The sequence below is a fragment of the Cervus canadensis genome, chromosome 11 (genome assembly GCF_019320065.1).
Source record: "Cervus canadensis isolate Bull #8, Minnesota chromosome 11, ASM1932006v1, whole genome shotgun sequence".
NCBI classification, from domain to species: Eukaryota; Metazoa; Chordata; class Mammalia; order Artiodactyla; family Cervidae; genus Cervus; species Cervus canadensis.
The window spans coordinates 75426716-75443366 of NC_057396.1; the positions used below are offsets into that span (position 1 = coordinate 75426716).

Below are 16651 nucleotides of genomic sequence, written 5' to 3' on the forward strand. Positions count from 1 at the left end.
TGATGCGAAGAGCTGACTCATTTGAAAAGACCCCGATTCTGGGAAAGATTGAAGGCAGGAAGAGAAGGGGATGAGAGAGGATGAGATGGTTGGATGGCATCATCGACTTGATGGACATGAGTTTGAGTAAACTCCGGGAGTTGGTGATGGACAGGGAGGCCTGGCATGCTGTGGTTCATGGGGTCACAAAGAGTCTGACATGACTGAGCGACTGGACTGAATTGAACTGAACTGATGAAGGTTACAGACAGTGGTGAAGGGGTCAGGGAAGAGGACATAGTTCTGTCATTTCCTGGTTTTTGTGCTGCTTTTCCTCTGCTAGGAATGTGCTCCCAGGGTAAACTGTGAGCCCTGGGAGGAGAATTGCATACCTTGTTTATTCTTGAGTTTAGAGCTCGATTGTGACATGTGTATCGTTGCTTCTCAGAATTTAATGTGTACCCCAGTCACCTGGGGGTCTTGTTAAAATGCAGATTCTGATTTGGTAGGTCTGGGTGGGGTCCCAGATTCTCCATTTCTCAAAAGCTCTCAGGGAGTGACCATGCCACAGGTCCAAGGGGAACAAGCTTATAGAGGCCCGTCCACTCGTTGATGGAGCATATTTTAACGAGTGCCTATAATCAATCAGGCATTGTCCTAGATGTTGAGGATAGAACAGGGAATGGGACAGGACACTAATTTCCCACTCCTCAGATTGAAAGTATAAATATATGTTCACCATTGGTATAGTTGAGTAGAGACATATCGTATATATATTTATCTTGTAGTTTCTGTTTTCTGACTTTCGTGTTTGCGAAACGTTTTCCTTTTCATGATTTCTCATTCTCCCTTGAGGAATATAGGTGTTTGCAGGTACCCACTCTTGGGTGATACATTACAGGGTTTAAACTTAGATAAGGTCCCTCTTAGTAAATACTACCAGATTGTGCCTTATTAGTTTTATTAAAACAATTTTTTTTGAGAAAATGAGTTTTTTAAAAAATGTATTTATTTTATTATTATTGTTTGGCTGTGGTGGGTCTTCGTCACTACACGTGGGCTTTCTCTAGTTGCTCTGAGCGGGGGCTTTTCTTCCTTGCAATGCTCGGTCTTCTCATTGAGCTGGCTTCTCTTATTACTGAAGCACAGGCTCTAGGGGAGTGGGCTTCAGTAGTTGTGGCCCATGGGCTGGGGTGCTCCATAGCATGTAAGGGCTTCCCAGGTGGTGCTAGTGGTAAAGAACCCACCCGCCAATGCAAGAGACTTAAGAGATGCAGGTTTGATCCCTAGATCGGGATCCTCCCTGGAGGAGGGCAAGCTAATCCACTCCAGTATTCTTGCCTGGAAAATCCCATGGACAGGGTGGCCTGGTGGGCTATAGGCCATAGGGTCACAAAGGGTTGGACACAGCTGAGGAGACTTAGCACGCACGCACATGTGGGGTCTTCCCAGACCAGGAATCGAACTGTGCCCCTTGCATTGCAAGGCGGAGTCTTAACCACTGGACTACCAGGGAAGCCCCATTATTTAGTTTTAGAATTCAAGGGAACTGTGACCTCTAACCTCAGGCAGCTGTCAACTAGCAATTTTACTGCTTGTAGGGCATGAACTTAGTCTGTGATTCAGAAAATACTCAACAGAAGTAGCTTAGCACAGGCAAAGGGCGCTTAAACGTTCCCACCCAACGGAACGGCCCACCTCAGTTATGTAGACTTATGAGTCAGCCAACACTATATTTCACCTTTAATCTGATGATGTTTTAGAACTCCATACAGACGATGGTGTAATCAACTGCCCAACTGGCCAGGGACAGAGGCAAAGCTATGTATCTATTAAATATCATTTAGTTTTTCTGTGTCTGGATTAAAAAGAAGGCTATATTTCCCAGTCTCCATTACAGTTATGTTGAAGCCATGTGATTGGGTTTCAGGCGAATGGCATGTGGGTTGAAGTGATATGATCCAACCTTAGGCCAGGCAATTTAAAGCATTCTATATGGCTTTTAAAAAAAAATAATTTTTTAAAAGTCTAGTTGATGGACATACAGTTGATTTACAATGTTGTATTAATATCCAGTCCACAGTAAAGTGATTCAGTTATGTATATACTTTCCCAGGTTTCTTGTTACTCATTTTTATCACACTCTAGATGTTCTGACCTGCTGTTTTCCCTGGATTGTGTAGTCTTCATAACATTTAGGGGTTCTATCATAATCCATGCAGGGAGTGATTCTTTAAATAGTATTCCTTCTTTAAACATTTACATTTCTGCTAATTTTTTTGCTTTAAAAAAATGATGTTGTGATAAACCTATTTGTAGAGTAAGATTTTTCAAATTTAGAATAACATCCCTAAGATGGATCTGAAAAAAGGCTTTTTAATGATTCCGATGATCAGGGTGAATCTGACTCAGTGCAGATGAAGACTTTGTGTTAACTTAGGAGCAGGCCTTCTAGTCCAGCATTCAACCGTGAATTAGGTCCAGTTCAGCTTTTTTATTTGTATGCTTCTCTAAAACACGTATATTCACCACATTACATGTATAGTTAAAAATATTCAGGCCAGATAGACAATTTTTTTGCGGGAGGAGTTGCCTTGAGCAGCTTGCAGGATCTTAATTCACCAGGGATGGAAGGCACGCCCCCCGTGGTGGAAGCACCCACTGCTAACGGCTGGACAGCCAGGGAATCCCTAAGACAGAATTGTTTGGGATCAGTCTCCCGAAGCACCGCATCTTAGACAAAGCTGTATCTGCCTAAATGTCTTTCTCTCTCTCTCTCACACACATACACAAACACACACACACACACTCTGGAGAATTATAAGATGTACAAATGTCTGTCTAGAAAAACAGATGTTTGGGGCAAGTTCTCTTTTGATCCTGAGGTTTTATTTAACCGGACAGCTCATCAAAACACAGCAGCAGTGAGAAATAAGGACCCTTCTATCCAGGCCATCCTTCTTTGTGGAACAGGAAGAAAGAACTGAGCCCCTGGAGCCTCCCCCCATGTCACTGAGTCAGTGGGAAAGCTGGAATAATTCTGTTGCCCCTGGTGTGATGTTCCCTGGGAGTCATGATGAGCTGCTGATAAACGGCATGTGGCTATGGGGTAACTGAAATAGCTCTGATGTTTTTGTGGAAGCTCTGATTTTGAATACTCACCCTCTCACCAACTGTATGATTTTAAATAGTTTGTTTTTACAGAGTGAAGTATCCTTCACTGTAAAATAAGACCATCACAAAGGATGATATCTGCTGTTTCTTTCTCACTTCTTCCCTCTCCTTCCAAACCAGGCTGCTCCTGGCTAGGACAGTTCACAGTCTGATTTGGAAGAGGCTATGCCTTCCTCTTGCCAACAAACAGCCTCGAGGGGTTTAGCAGGAGCTTCCTCTGCAGGGCCTCCTTCACCTCCTTGTTGCGGAGGCTATAGATGAAGGGGTTGAGCATGGGGGTTATGATGGTGTAGCAGACAGACACTACCTGGCCGCTGGTATCATCGGTGGATCCATGGGGCTGGACGTAGGTGAAAATCACGGTGCTGTAGAAGATGGCAATGGCCAGGAAGTGGGAGGCACACGTGGAGAGGGCCTTCTCCTTCCCAGCTGCTGAGCGCATCCTCCCAATGGCCAGCAAGACCAGGCTGTAGGAGGTGAGGATGAGGGAAACAGGCAGAAGGAGAACCAGGGCAGAGAAGACATAGAGGATCACTCTTGCCACGGCTGTGTTTGCACAGGCCAGGCGGAGAAGGGGTTGGATGTCACAGAAGTAGTGTGGTACCTGGTTGGGCCCACAGAAAGGCCGAGCAAAGACATTCCCCGATTCAAGAGCAGAATTAGCTCCACCAAAAGCATAGGAAGCAGCCACCAGCTGGAGACAGGTGCCCCTGGTCATGACAGAGCCGTAGTGGAGAGGTCGGCAGATGGCCGTGCAGCGGTCGTAGGCCATGGAAGCCAGCAGGAAGCTCTCAGCTGTGGCGTGCATCACAAAGAAGGTCATCTGGACCACGCAGCCCTTGAAGGAGATGGACCTGTCAGAAGCCAGGAGGTCGACCAGCAGCTTGGGTGTGACTACCGAGGAGTAACAGACATCGAGGAAAGAGAGGACGCTGAGAAAGAAGTACATGGGACTGTGGAGGTGGGAGTCCGTGAGGACGAGCGCCATCATCCCCAGGTTGCCCACCAAGGTCATGGCGTAGATGAACAGGAAGCCTCCGAAGAGAAGCTTCTGGAGGTCTGGGTCATTGGAGAATCCCAGCAAGATGAAGTGGGTGACAGGGGTGTAGTTTCCAGTGGCAAGGGCTAGTTCTCCAGGCATCATCTGCAGAGGTGACAACTGACCATCACTCAGACAGTATTACTGGGCGTGTCCACCCGTGCAAGGTACAATACAGGAGAACACCAAGCAGGTATAAGTCTTCTTTGAAAGGAAGTAATGGGGGCCTTCGTTGGTGGTCCAGTGGCTAAGACACTGTGCTCCCAGTGCAGGGGGCCTGGGTTCGAATCCTGGTCAGGGAACTGGATCCCACATGTGGCAACGAAGACCCGGCACCGTCAGACAAATATTTAGAAAGTAAACAGGAAGTATCTTACCGTAGTGGATGGGGTGTGGGCTGTGAAGCCAGACAGACCTGAGTCTTCATTCTGACCATGACACTGTTTGTATCAGCGGTTGAGACACTGGTTGTGTCTCCTTGGAAAAGCTGTATCCATGAGCCTTATCTTTCTCACCTATGCAAGGGAGAACATATGTCTATTCAGGGTTGCTCTGTGCCCTAGGTGAAAAAACCAAATTGTAAAAACCTCTGAATATCTGGAAGACAGTGAACAATCAGTAAATGTGAGGTCACTTCCCCTTTCTCTTGTGCCTGTATCTCTAAATGCAGGTCACAATATGCAGCAGTGAAAGTCAAGGTCCTGGTGGTGTGGCAGAATCCTCTCATATGATTCAGCCTTGAAATGTAACCTGCAAAATCAGCTTCCTGCCCTGGACTCCTGTTTCCCCACCTAGGTCACCCGTGCAATTTTCATATTCACTCTTCCTTTTGTAACTGTCTTGGTTTAGGGCTTAATGTCGTCCAAATGAAAATGTCCATGAGTCTCTGGTCCACAATGAATGTTGGTTTTTCTTTTTCTCTCATAGGATGACAGCCAGATTACACACACACACTCACACATACGCACTCACACATACACACACACTCACACACACATATCACATACACAGTCACACACTCACATACACACACACACACACTTATACACACACATGCACACACACACAGCCACTCACATACACATTCACACTCACACACACTCACACACTCAGACACACACATGTGTGCACACACACACTCTCACTCTTACACACTCACACACTCACACACGGAGTCATTCAGCTCTGGGTTTAGGCTGAGCCCCTTCATCCTGCTTCCCAGGAGGTGAGCTCTCTGGTCCTCCTCTCCCGCTCCCTGTCTCTTACTATCTTCCCTGCTCCAGACAGACTAGGTTCCCTCCTCACCTACTCCTCCCGCCCGACTCCCAGAGGAACTCAGGAGTCCTTCAAGGCCCATCTGTGATCATCCTCACTGATGACCTTGACTGACAGCCTTGCAGATGGACCGCAGCTCCCAGCTAGTGAAGGGCCTCTGGATGTCCTGCCTCAGCCCTGCCGGGGCCTCCCCTCACCCGGCTGAATTCCCTTCCGTGTGCGGCTCTCATCTGGAGGTTGCATCTGACTCACAGGGATGCATTTAGAATTGCTTACAGGGCTTGGTCAACCTTCCTGAGTCCTCCTTCCCCACCCACCCCCAACTGCATTGCTTTGATTCTCTATCACATTGGAACTTCCCAAGCAGAGGCTGATTTACGTTTTGTATCAAAGCAAAGAGCAAATACTTGAACAGCCTCTGTTATGCCAAAAATATTCGAACAATTGCAGTTGTTCAAAAGTATTTAAACAACAATTGTCAAAATAGTATAAAGCATGGCTTTGGTTGTTTAGGACCTTGAAATATTGTTGACACGCAGACTCCCTCCCGGGACACAGGTGTGAAATTGCGTGACGCCCCCTCGGCGGTGGGAGCCGTTGGAGGGAACAGTGAGGCTTCAGAAAGGGAGGAGGAGGCTGGGGCCTGAACAACGACGAAGGGGTGGCTGGACGCGGGGAGGAGGGTGTGCGACAGCCTGGAGGTGGGAATTAGCCGCCACGATAAACGGAGCATTTTTACTGGCAAAAAGTGCAGCGGAACTCCACGTCTTTGAGCCGCGGTTTGCCCTTTTCCCTCGGTTTCTGTGAGCTAGGGAGGGGATGGGGGTCAATGCCCGTAGCACACTCCTGGACACAACAGACCCGCAAGTTATGTAAGCGCTCATGCCCCAGGTTAGATTAGGAACTGGTAGGGGCTGGGAGCCCTGAATGCAGTGGGGGCTCAGGAGATGCTGACAGGCTGGCAGAGCAGGGGGTGGGGCGCGTCCAGATTTGGGGGAGAGGAAGAAGAGGACAGGCGACCTCAGCTCTCTGAACCCCCTCTGCTGGGGGACTCAGTAGGACTTCCGATGGACCATCACCCACCTCAGCGGGCGGCGCTCCCACCTGGCGCACCTCCAGCGGGAACTCAGGAACCTCCCCGCCAGGCACGCGGGGGACCCCGAGACTCACTGCCACGCCAGCCGTGTCTTTGGGGTTCTCTCTAGAGCTGTTTCTGGAGTCAGAGCTGGTGGCAGGGCACCCGGCTCAGGTGAACAGAGAGCGGCCCTCAGGACTGAAGCTGAGGGCGCCTCCGGTCCTGCCACTTTATCAGGCTGGCTCTGCCCTGTCCTGACCCCAGGTGCGGTGGAGGCTCAGAGCTCCGGGGAGGCCCTGAAACATGCCGGGTCCTCATCCTCTCCTGGGGCCCCGGGAGGGGCCTTCTCAGGGCAGAAGGGATGATCCCCTGCAGAATCTGGTCACTTGCTTTGGTCTTGAGGCAGAGGAAGGTTAGGGTCTCCTTGAGGAGTTGGAGCTTATGGTTCCATCTTGGCAGCAGGAAGACTCAGCAGGAAAGACAGGAGCAATTCTGCCTCCTCCCTGAATTCTGAAGTCTGGATGACGGCCCCTTGGGAGCTTGCTGGAATCTGGAGGCCAGTTTGCCCAGCTATTCTACTAAAGGGCCCAGGGGAGCTTGGCTGGACACTGAGGACCTGCCCTGGGCTGCAACCCTGGAGGCCGAGTCGGTGGCGCTGAGCCCCACGGGGAGCGAGTCTGGGGGGGGTCAGGCCGGCCGCGCCCCGTTCCTCGCCGGCCCCGTGTCCCAGCCACGGGGGAGCGCTGAGCGGGCTGGGGACACAGGGGCAGGCATCCCGGGGCCTGACCCTCCCTGGGAGGCTCTCCTGGCTTCAGCCACCAGGGACTTGTCTAAGCAGGCGCTGGGGGCCTTGTTAACAGAATGGGTGGTTTATCTACATTAGAAATTAAAAAAACTGTATTTTCAGAAGTGAAGCTAGCATTTAAGCACAGGAAATGCCAATGGGTGCAAGGAGGAGCCAGGGGAATGGTTAACCTGGAGCAGAAACCACCCGGATCATCTCCCAGGTGTGGCTTTTCCCCTCTTTTCCTCTCTCTGACTCTGCTTTGTGGGTGGCGGGGAGCAGGCCTGCTCTCTATTTGTCAGCTGACTCTGCTCCCCTGAGCCTGACCCTTGATGGCTCAGCTGAGGCTCCTGGAGTGGGGGTGGGGGAGGTTCTGGAATCAGGAGTGTCTGAGATGAAGAGGAGTACAGGGCACGTGACCCAGCGGCTCTCAGCTGAGACGCAATGGTGCAGCGGAGCTCTGAGTCAGGCCTGGATTGCCCAGTGGGAAGACCAGGAGCTAGGGCACCAGCAAAGTCTAGGCAACAGCATCAAATAAAAGTCACATGTGGTCATTAAAGAGGAGGAGATGGTTGGATGGCATCACTGACTCAATGGACATGAGTTTGAGCAAGCTCCGGGAGATGGTGATGGACAGGGAAGGCTGGAGTGCTGCTGTCCATGGGGTCACAAAGAGTCAGACACAACTGAGCGATTGAACAGCAACAAATTGTCATTAAAATAAAGTCCGGGAAAAGATACACACAGGGATTTTGGAATTTTCTTTAAGATTATCTGGGTGGATGCATAGGGAAAAATAAAGAATATATTCTGGAGAGAATTGGCAATCTAAATATGAACTGTGAATTAGATGACAAAACTATATCACTACAAGGGTCCCAGTTTTGATAACTCTGTGGGGTTTTCCTAGGAACTGCTCGATAAAGTGTCTAGTGATAATGGTTTTGAATGTTATATATGTTAATATTTTATGTGGAGTAGGAAATGGCAACCAACTCCAGTAAGAATACTGGAAAATACATGGAAAATCCCATGACAGAGGAGCCTGGCAGGCTACAGTCCAGAGGATTGCAGAGTTGGACACAACTGAGCACACACATGCATGCATTAATATTTTATGTATTCATTATGCACATATATGTATATAAATGGGGCAAAAACAGAGAATTGGTGAGTCTAAAGGGTATGTGTCGTGTGGTTTAGTCTCTAAGTCGTGTCTGACTCTTGTCCACCACCAGGCTCCTCTGTCCGTGGGATTTCCCAGGCGAAAATACTGGAGTGGGTTGCCATTTCCTTCTCCAGGGGATCTTCCCTGCCCAGGAATTGAACCTGGGTCTCCTGTATTGCAGGCAGATTCATTACCGACTGAGCTAGGAGGGAATCCTGTATTATTTTTGCAACTTAAAAAGTTATGTTAAAATACATTACAATTATAAAATAAGTTATATTAAAAGTTAAAGTCTGAGTGGGAGGAGTGCTGATGGGAGAAATGCTAAAATTGTTAACTGTTCAAATTGAATAAGAAGTAAATCTGAATTAATATATCACACTATCTGCTTTGTATATGTTTGAACCTTTGAATCCTAGTTTAATTTTTCAAATTGAAATCCACTTGACATATCACATTTTTTGTACCAATTTAAGGTGTATAGCATGCTAATTTGATACTTTTATGTATCGTTGCCATTGTAATGGTAATTAGCACCTCTATTGTCACATAATTATTATTTCTTTTTAGTGGTTGAATTAATGAAGATCTAGTCTCTAAGGCTTCCCTGGCGGCTCAGACGGTAAAGAATTTGCCTGCCGAGGCCGGAGACCTGGGTTCTATCCCTGGGTTGGGAAGATCCCTTGGGGAAGGGCGTAGCAACCCACTCCAGTATTCTTGCCTGGAGAATCCCGTGGACAGGGGAGCCTGGTGAGCTATAATCCACAGTGTCGCAAAGAACTGGACACGACTGAGTAACTAACAGAAGCACACACAGTCCCTTAGAAAGTTTGATGACTATAGAAAATATTGCCTGTGTTCACTGTTTTCGCACTAGATCTCTAGGATTTACTATTTGGGGCAAGTCTGTACCCTTAACAGCATCAGACCTGTGTCACATCTCCCCGTGCCTGGCAACCACCGTTGTACTCTGTCTTTATGAGTTCAGGTGTTTTCTAGGTTCTTCATGTAAGTGGTGTCACGCAGTGTTTGTGTGTCTCTGTCTGACTTCTCTCCCTCAGCTTCCTGCTCTCAGGGTCCATTCATGTTGCTGCAAATGGCGGGATGGCCTCTCTCACGGCTGAAGAACATCCCGTTGAATATATATACACCACATGCTCTGTATCCATTCATCCGCTGGTGAATTCAGGTTGTTTCCATATATGGCTATTCTGAGTGATGCTTCCGTAAACATGGGGGTGCGTATTAATACTAATTTTAAAGAGCTCTGAAGTACCACAGAAAAGTGAAAACTTTCTTGCAATTCTTTTCACTCCGTTTACAGTTTAAAATTTGTAAATAGAGTGAAGTAAAGAAAATAATTTTTTCAGTAGTTATGTTACAGACAACAGAACTGATATTCAGAGAAAAGAAGTCTCCTACCCAAGGTCACGCAGCTCATTAGTTTTGGACTCAAAGCTTTAACCCTTGTTTCTTGGGCCCCCAGCGTACAATCTTTAGATGAAGCCTCCATCCTCTTAAATGGTGTGGCATCAACAACTTGGGATTAATGAGTGTGTAGTACTTTCTTGCCCTGAAAGTTGCTTAGGCACTTTACTGCTTCACCTTTGGGGAGACTTAAGAAAAAACACCCAGAGACTAATATGATACCCTATGTCCACTATTTTGGCTTAGTAACTGTAGATGTTTTTGCTATATATGTTTCAGATCTTTTCACAAGAATTTTATTTATTTTGTAATTTTCTTTCTTTCTTTCCTGTTGGCGGTGTTGGCTCTTCATTGCTGCTGGGCCTTTCCCTAGCCACAGCGAGCAGGAGCTGGTCTTCCCTGCAGCACACGGGGCTCTCTTTTGGGGCACGCAGGCTATAGGCACAAGGACTTCAGCATGTTTGGTCCCCAGGTTCTGGCGAATGGGCTCAGTCGTTGAGGCAGGCAGGCTTAATTGCTCCACGGCCCATGGGAACCTCCTGGACCTGGGATCAAACCCGTGTCTCCTGCATTGGCAGGCGGATTCCTTACCACTGAGCCACCAAGGAAGCCCCTTCAGATTTTTTTTTTTTAATTTTACTTTTAACTGTAGGATAATTGCTTTATAATGTTGTGTTGGCTTCTGCCATACATCACAGATCTCTTTTTTTGTTGTTAATCAGAGAAATAATACATTAAAGTTCATTGAAATCCGCATGTGATCTACCCTAGTTCCAAGACTCTCTTTCTTTAGAGACAACCATTATCATTGACTTAGCTTGTATCCTTTAGTCTATGAAAACCCAGTTTTCAAAAACTGAAAACTGTGACCTCTACAAATGTAACAGAAACACATCAAAGAGGTTATACAATTTATCGAGGAAGAAAACAGTAGCTATTAAGGCTAATTCAAGGAGCATTTGAAAGATAACTATAGGCAGTAAACTTAATAAAATTAACAAAATAAACGTCATCAACTTAATGAAAGAAAGTTTAGAATGTAGAGAAGGTTGTTGGGTTAGATATCCAAGTGGTTCTTGTGCTATATGGCAGTAAAATGAGAACTTTGGGGTTTTATGTTTTCTATAAGACAGATATTGTTTGCATTTCTACTGGACAAAAATATATAAGTAATACATAACTTCACTAAGTCTGTAACTTTGATCAACAGTGAACAGTCAAACCAGTTTCATTTTCCTAAATAAATCCTTGATCACCCAAGGATTTAGAGAAAGCCTCGGAATGACGCTGAAAAGACACGCTACTCACCCTTTTTCAGTATTTCCAAGTTTTGGATAATTTTTCTGAGCAAATCTGCGTTGCTCTGTTTTAGTGCAGTTATGAATCCATAGGTGATAATAGCAGGTAGTAATTATTGAGCATTTACACGTGCCAAGCAGTGTCTTAAGTGTTTCATTAATACATGTATTAGGTCTATTTAGCTCCTCAATACCAATATTAGGTTCTATTGCTATTCTCATTTTACCCATGAAAAATCTGAGGCACAAATTCCTAAGACCACTCAGCTAGAAAGAGGCAGAACTATGATCAGTCCCAAGGTGTCTGGTGTCATACCATACATATTATTGTGCAAGTCACTGTTGAGTTCCTCATCTGCTAGATGGCAAAAACACTCTTTGTTGACTCTGAGCAGTCACAGTTTAGCAGTACCCCCCAACCCTGCCTCAACATCCACCCCTGCAAATCTATACCATTTAAAGAATATTGCTAAAACAGACACGTATTTATGCACTCTTTCTTAAAATAGAAACTTACAAGTGTCTTTAATGTGCTTGTGAATCATCTGACAAATTCTGATTCAGTAGATTGGGGGAACAGCCTGAGACTCTGTGCTTCTAACTAGCTCCCAGGTGACACAGATGCTGGTATTCCACGAGTGTCGTGACCTAAGAATATTTCTGTGTTCCTCTCTCTAGTTTCACCCGCTTTTTCACCCCAACAAGAGGTAAGCATTATCCCAAATTTTGTGTAATGGCTCCTTGCTTTATTTTAAATAGGTTTATCATCAGTGAATACAGTTCTAAATATTATAATGGTTTAACAGTCATTACAGAACATTGGCTGTGTTCCTTATGTTGTTCAAAGCATCCCTGAGTATTTTACACTCAAACCTTTGTACCATCCACTCTCCCACCCGTGGTAACCCTGGCTGCCCTGTCCCAGTGGTAACCACTAGCTTGTTCTCTGTCTGTATCTGTGAGTGTGCTACTTTTTTGTTATAATCACTAGTTTGTTGTATTTTTTAGATTCCACATAAAAGTGATATCATACAGTATTTATCTTCCTCTGTCTGACTTACTTCACTTAGCATCAGTTCAGTCCAGTCGCTCAGTCGGGTCCTACTCTTTGCGACCCCATGGACTGCAGCACATCAGGCCTCCCTGTTCATCACCAACTCCCGGAGGTTACTCAAACTTATGTCCGTTGACTTGGTGATGCCATCCAGCCATCTCATCCTCTGTCATCCCCTTCTCCTCCTGCCCCCAACCCCTCCCAGCATCAGGGTCTTTTCAGTAAGTCAACTCTTCACATGAGGTGGCCAAAGTATTGGAGTTTCAGCTTCAACATCAGTCCTTCCAATGAACACCCAGGACTGATCTCCTTTAGGATGGACTGGTTGGATCTCCTTGCAGTCCAAGGGACTCTCAAGAGTCTTCTCCAACACCACAGTTCAAAAGCATCAATTCTTCGGCGCTCAGTCGTCTTCACAGTCCAACTCTCACATCCATACATGACCACTGGAAAAACCATAGCCTTGACTAGATGGACCTTTGTTGGCAGAGTAATGTCTCTGCTTTTTAATATGCTGTCTAGGTTGGTCATAACTTTCCTTCCAAGGAGTAAGCGTCTTTTAATTTCATGGCTGCAATCACCATCCGCAGTGATTCTGGAGCCCAGAAAAATAAAGACTGCCTCTGTTTCCATTGTTTCCCCATCTATTTCCCATGAAGTGATGGGCCCAAATGCCATGATCTTACTTTTCTGAATGTTGAGTTTTAAACAACTTTTCACTCTCCTCTTTCACTTTCATCAAGAGTCTCTTTAGTTCTTCTTCACTTTCTGCCATAAGGGTGGTGTCATCTGCATATCTGAGGATATTGATATTTCTCCCGGCAATCTTGAATCCAGCTTGTGCTTCATCCAGCCCAGCATTTCTCATGATGTACTCTGCATATAAGTTAAATAAGCAGGTGACAATATACAGCCTTGACATACTCCTTTTCCTATTTGGAACCAGCCTGTTGTTCCATGTCCAGTTCTAACTGTTATTTCCTGACCTGCACACAGGTTTCTCAGGAGGCAGGTCAGGTGGTCTTGTACTCCCATCACTTAGCATAATACTTTCCAAATCTATACATGTAGCTGCAAGTGGCAAAATTTCCTTCTTTTTCCCTATATAGGCTATATATACTTATAATAAGCCATATATATATATATATAAGCGTTATATGTGAGGCCATAGCCCTGGTGCCACCAGGGAAGCCCTATACATAGGCTCAGTGATAAACAATCCTCCCGCCAAGGCAGGACATGAGGCTTCGATCCCTGGATTGGGAAGACCCCCTGGAGAGGGAAATGTCAACCCAATCCAATATTCTTGCCTGGGAAATCCCAAGGACAGAGGAGCCTGGCGGGCCACAGTCCATGGCGTCACAGAAAGGTTGAAATATGACTTACCGACTAAACAAAAGAACAACATATATATATAAACACACACACACACACGCCACCTCCTTCTTTATCCATTCATCTGCTGATGGGCACTCAGGTTGCTTCCGTACCTTGGCAACTGTAAACAATACTGCCGTGAATGATGAACGCAGGTATCTTCAAAACAGTGTTTTGTTTTTTTTAGCTGTGTACCTGGGAGTGGAACTGCTAGATACTTATCTGTTTTTAAACTTTACAGCGATGGAATAGTAATGTGAGCAGTCTTCTGTCACTTCCTTATTTCCTTCAACCTTATGTTTTAGAGACATGTTTATCTTCATGTGCACACCTGTAGTTCATGTATTTTTGCTACCGTTTAGATTCTGTTATGAATAAGCTCTGTTTTATTCATCGTTCCTACAGATGACAGATGTTTGTGTTGCTCTCACATTTTTTGCTATGAGAAGCAGTGCTGCTTTAAGCATTTCTGGTCTACGTTTTATAATGAAAATGTACAAGAATTTCTCCTGATTGTATGCCTACGCATAGAGTTGCTGAATCATAGTGTATGTACATGTTCAACTTCTTAGTTCAGTTCAGTCGCTCAGTTGTCTCTGGCTCTGCGACCCCATGGACCGCAGCACATGGACAGCCAGGCCTCCCTGTCCATCACCAACGCCCGGAGTTTACACAAACCCATGACCATTGGCTCGATGATGCCATCCAACCATCTCATCCTCTGTTGTCCCCTTCTCCTCCTGCCTTCAGTCTTTCCCAGCATCAGGGTCTTTTCAAATGAGTCAGTTCTTTGCATCAGGTGACCATAGTACTGGAGTTTCAGCTTCAGCATCAGTCCTTCCAATGAATACTCAGGACTGATTTCCTTTAGGATTGATTGGTTGGATCTCTGTGCAGTCCAAGGGACTCAAGAGTCTTCTCCAACACCACAGCTCAAAAGCGTCAATTATTTGGCCCTCAGCTTTCTTTATAGCCCAACTCTCACATCCATGTATGACTACTATGGAAAAACCATAGCCTTGACTAGATGGATCTTTGTTGGCAAAGTAATGTCTCTGCTTTTTAATATACTGTCTAGGTTGGTCATAACTTTTCTTCCAAGGAGTAAGCGTCTTTTAATTTCATGGCTGCTGTCATCATCTGCAGTGATTCTGGAGCCAAGAAAAATAAAGTCAGCCACTGTTTCCACTGTTTCCCTGTCTATTTCCCATGAGGTGATGGGACTGGATGCCATGATCTAAGTTTTCTGAATGTTGAGCTTTAAGCCACCTTTTTCACTCTCCTCTTTCACTTTCATCAAGAGGCTCTTTAGTTCTTCACTTTCTGCCATAAGGTGGTGTCATCTGCATATCTGAGGTTATTGATATTTCTCCCGGCAATCTTGATTCCAGCTTGTGCTTCTTCCAGCCCAGCGTTTCTCATGATGTGCTCTGCATATAAGTTAAATAAGCAGGGTGACAATATACAGCCTTGACGTACTCCTTTCCCTATTTGGAACCAGTCTGTTGTTCCATCTCCAGTTCTAACTGTTGCTTCCTGACCTTCAACAGGTTTCTCAAGAGGCAGGTCAGGTGGTCTGGTATTCCTATCTCTTTCAGAATTTTCCACAGTTTGTTGTGATCCACACAGTCAAAGGATTTGGCTTAGTCAGTAAAGCAGAAATAGATGTTTTTCTGGAACTCTCTTGCTTTTTTGATGATTCAACAAAAGTTGACAATGTGATCTCTGGTTCCTCTGTCTCTTCTAAATCCAGCTTGAACATCTGGAAGTTCACAGTTCACGTACTGTTGAAGCCTGGCTTGGAGAATTCTGAGCCTTACTTTACTAGCATGTGGGATGAGTGCAATTGTGTGGTAGTTTGAGCATTCTTTGGGATTGCCTTTCTTTGGGATTGGAATGAAAACTGACCTTTTCCAGTCCTGTGGCCACTGCTGAGTTTTCCAAATTTGCTGGCATATTGAGTGCAGCACTTTCACAGCATCATCTTTCAGGATTTGAAATGGCTCAATTGGAATTCCATCACCTCTACTAGCTTTGTTTGTAGTGATGCTTCCTAAGGCCCACTTGACTTCACATTCCAGGATGTCTGGCTCTAGGTGAGTGATCACACCATTGTGATTATCTGGGTCATGAAGATCTTTTCTGCATAGTTCTTCTGTGTATTCTTTCTACCTCTTAACATCTTCTGCTTCTGTTAGGTCCATACCATTTCTGTCCTTTATTGTACCCATCTATGCATGAAATGTCCCCTTGGTATCTTTAATTTTCTTGAAGAGATCTCTAGTCTTTCCCATTCTATTGTTTTCCTCTCTTTCTTGCACTGATCACTGAGGAAGGCTTTCTTATCTCTCCTGGCTATTCTTTGGAACTCTGCTTTCAAATGGGAATATCTTTCCTTTTCTACTTTGCCTTTCGCTTCTCTTCTTTTCACAGGTATTTGTAAGGCCTCCTCAGACAACCGTTTTGCTTTTTCTTGCATTTCTTTTTCTTGGGGATGGTCATGATCCCTGCCTCCTGGACAATGTCATGAACCTCTGTCCAAAGTTCATCAGGCACTCTGTCTATTAGATCTAATCCCTTGAATCTATTTCTCACTTCCTCTGTATAATTGTAAGGGATTTGATTTAGGTCATATCTGGTCTAGTGGTTTTCCCTACTTTCTTCAATTTAAGTCTGAATTTGGCAACAAGGAGTTCATGATCTGAGCCACAGTCAGCCCCCGGTCTTGTTTCTGCTGACTGTTAGAACTTCTCCATCTTTGACTGCAAAGAATATAATCAATCTGGTCTCAGTATTGACCATCTGGTGATGTCCATGTGTAGAGTCATCTCTTGTGTTGTTGGAAGAGGGTGTTTGCTATGACCGTGCATTCTCTTGGCAAAACTCTATTAGCCTTTGCCCTGTACTCCAAGGTCAAATTTGCGTCTTACTCCAGGTGTTTCTTGACTTCTTACTTTTGCATTCCAGTCCCCTATAATGAAAAGGACATCTTTTTTCAGT

General features: G+C 45.5%; 1 protein-coding gene across 3 annotated transcripts in view; it reads right to left on the reverse strand.

Moving 5' to 3' along the window:
* Positions 1-2355: 2355 nt before the first annotated feature.
* LOC122450421 (olfactory receptor 5B21-like) overlaps positions 2356-16651 on the reverse strand; it is a 32745-nt gene continuing 18449 nt past the window's right edge. Inside the window, exons 1-4 of one of the 3 annotated variants that reach the window (XM_043482756.1) lie at positions 6551-6865; positions 4570-4707; positions 3461-4297; positions 2356-2669 (exon numbers count right to left, since the gene is read on the reverse strand). In XM_043482756.1, the coding sequence (XP_043338691.1) occupies positions 2598-2669; positions 3461-4297 (909 nt within the window). In that variant the 5' untranslated portion in view covers positions 4570-4707; positions 6551-6865 and the 3' untranslated portion in view covers positions 2356-2597. The other 2 variants (XM_043482754.1, XM_043482755.1) reach the window with 2 other exon arrangements.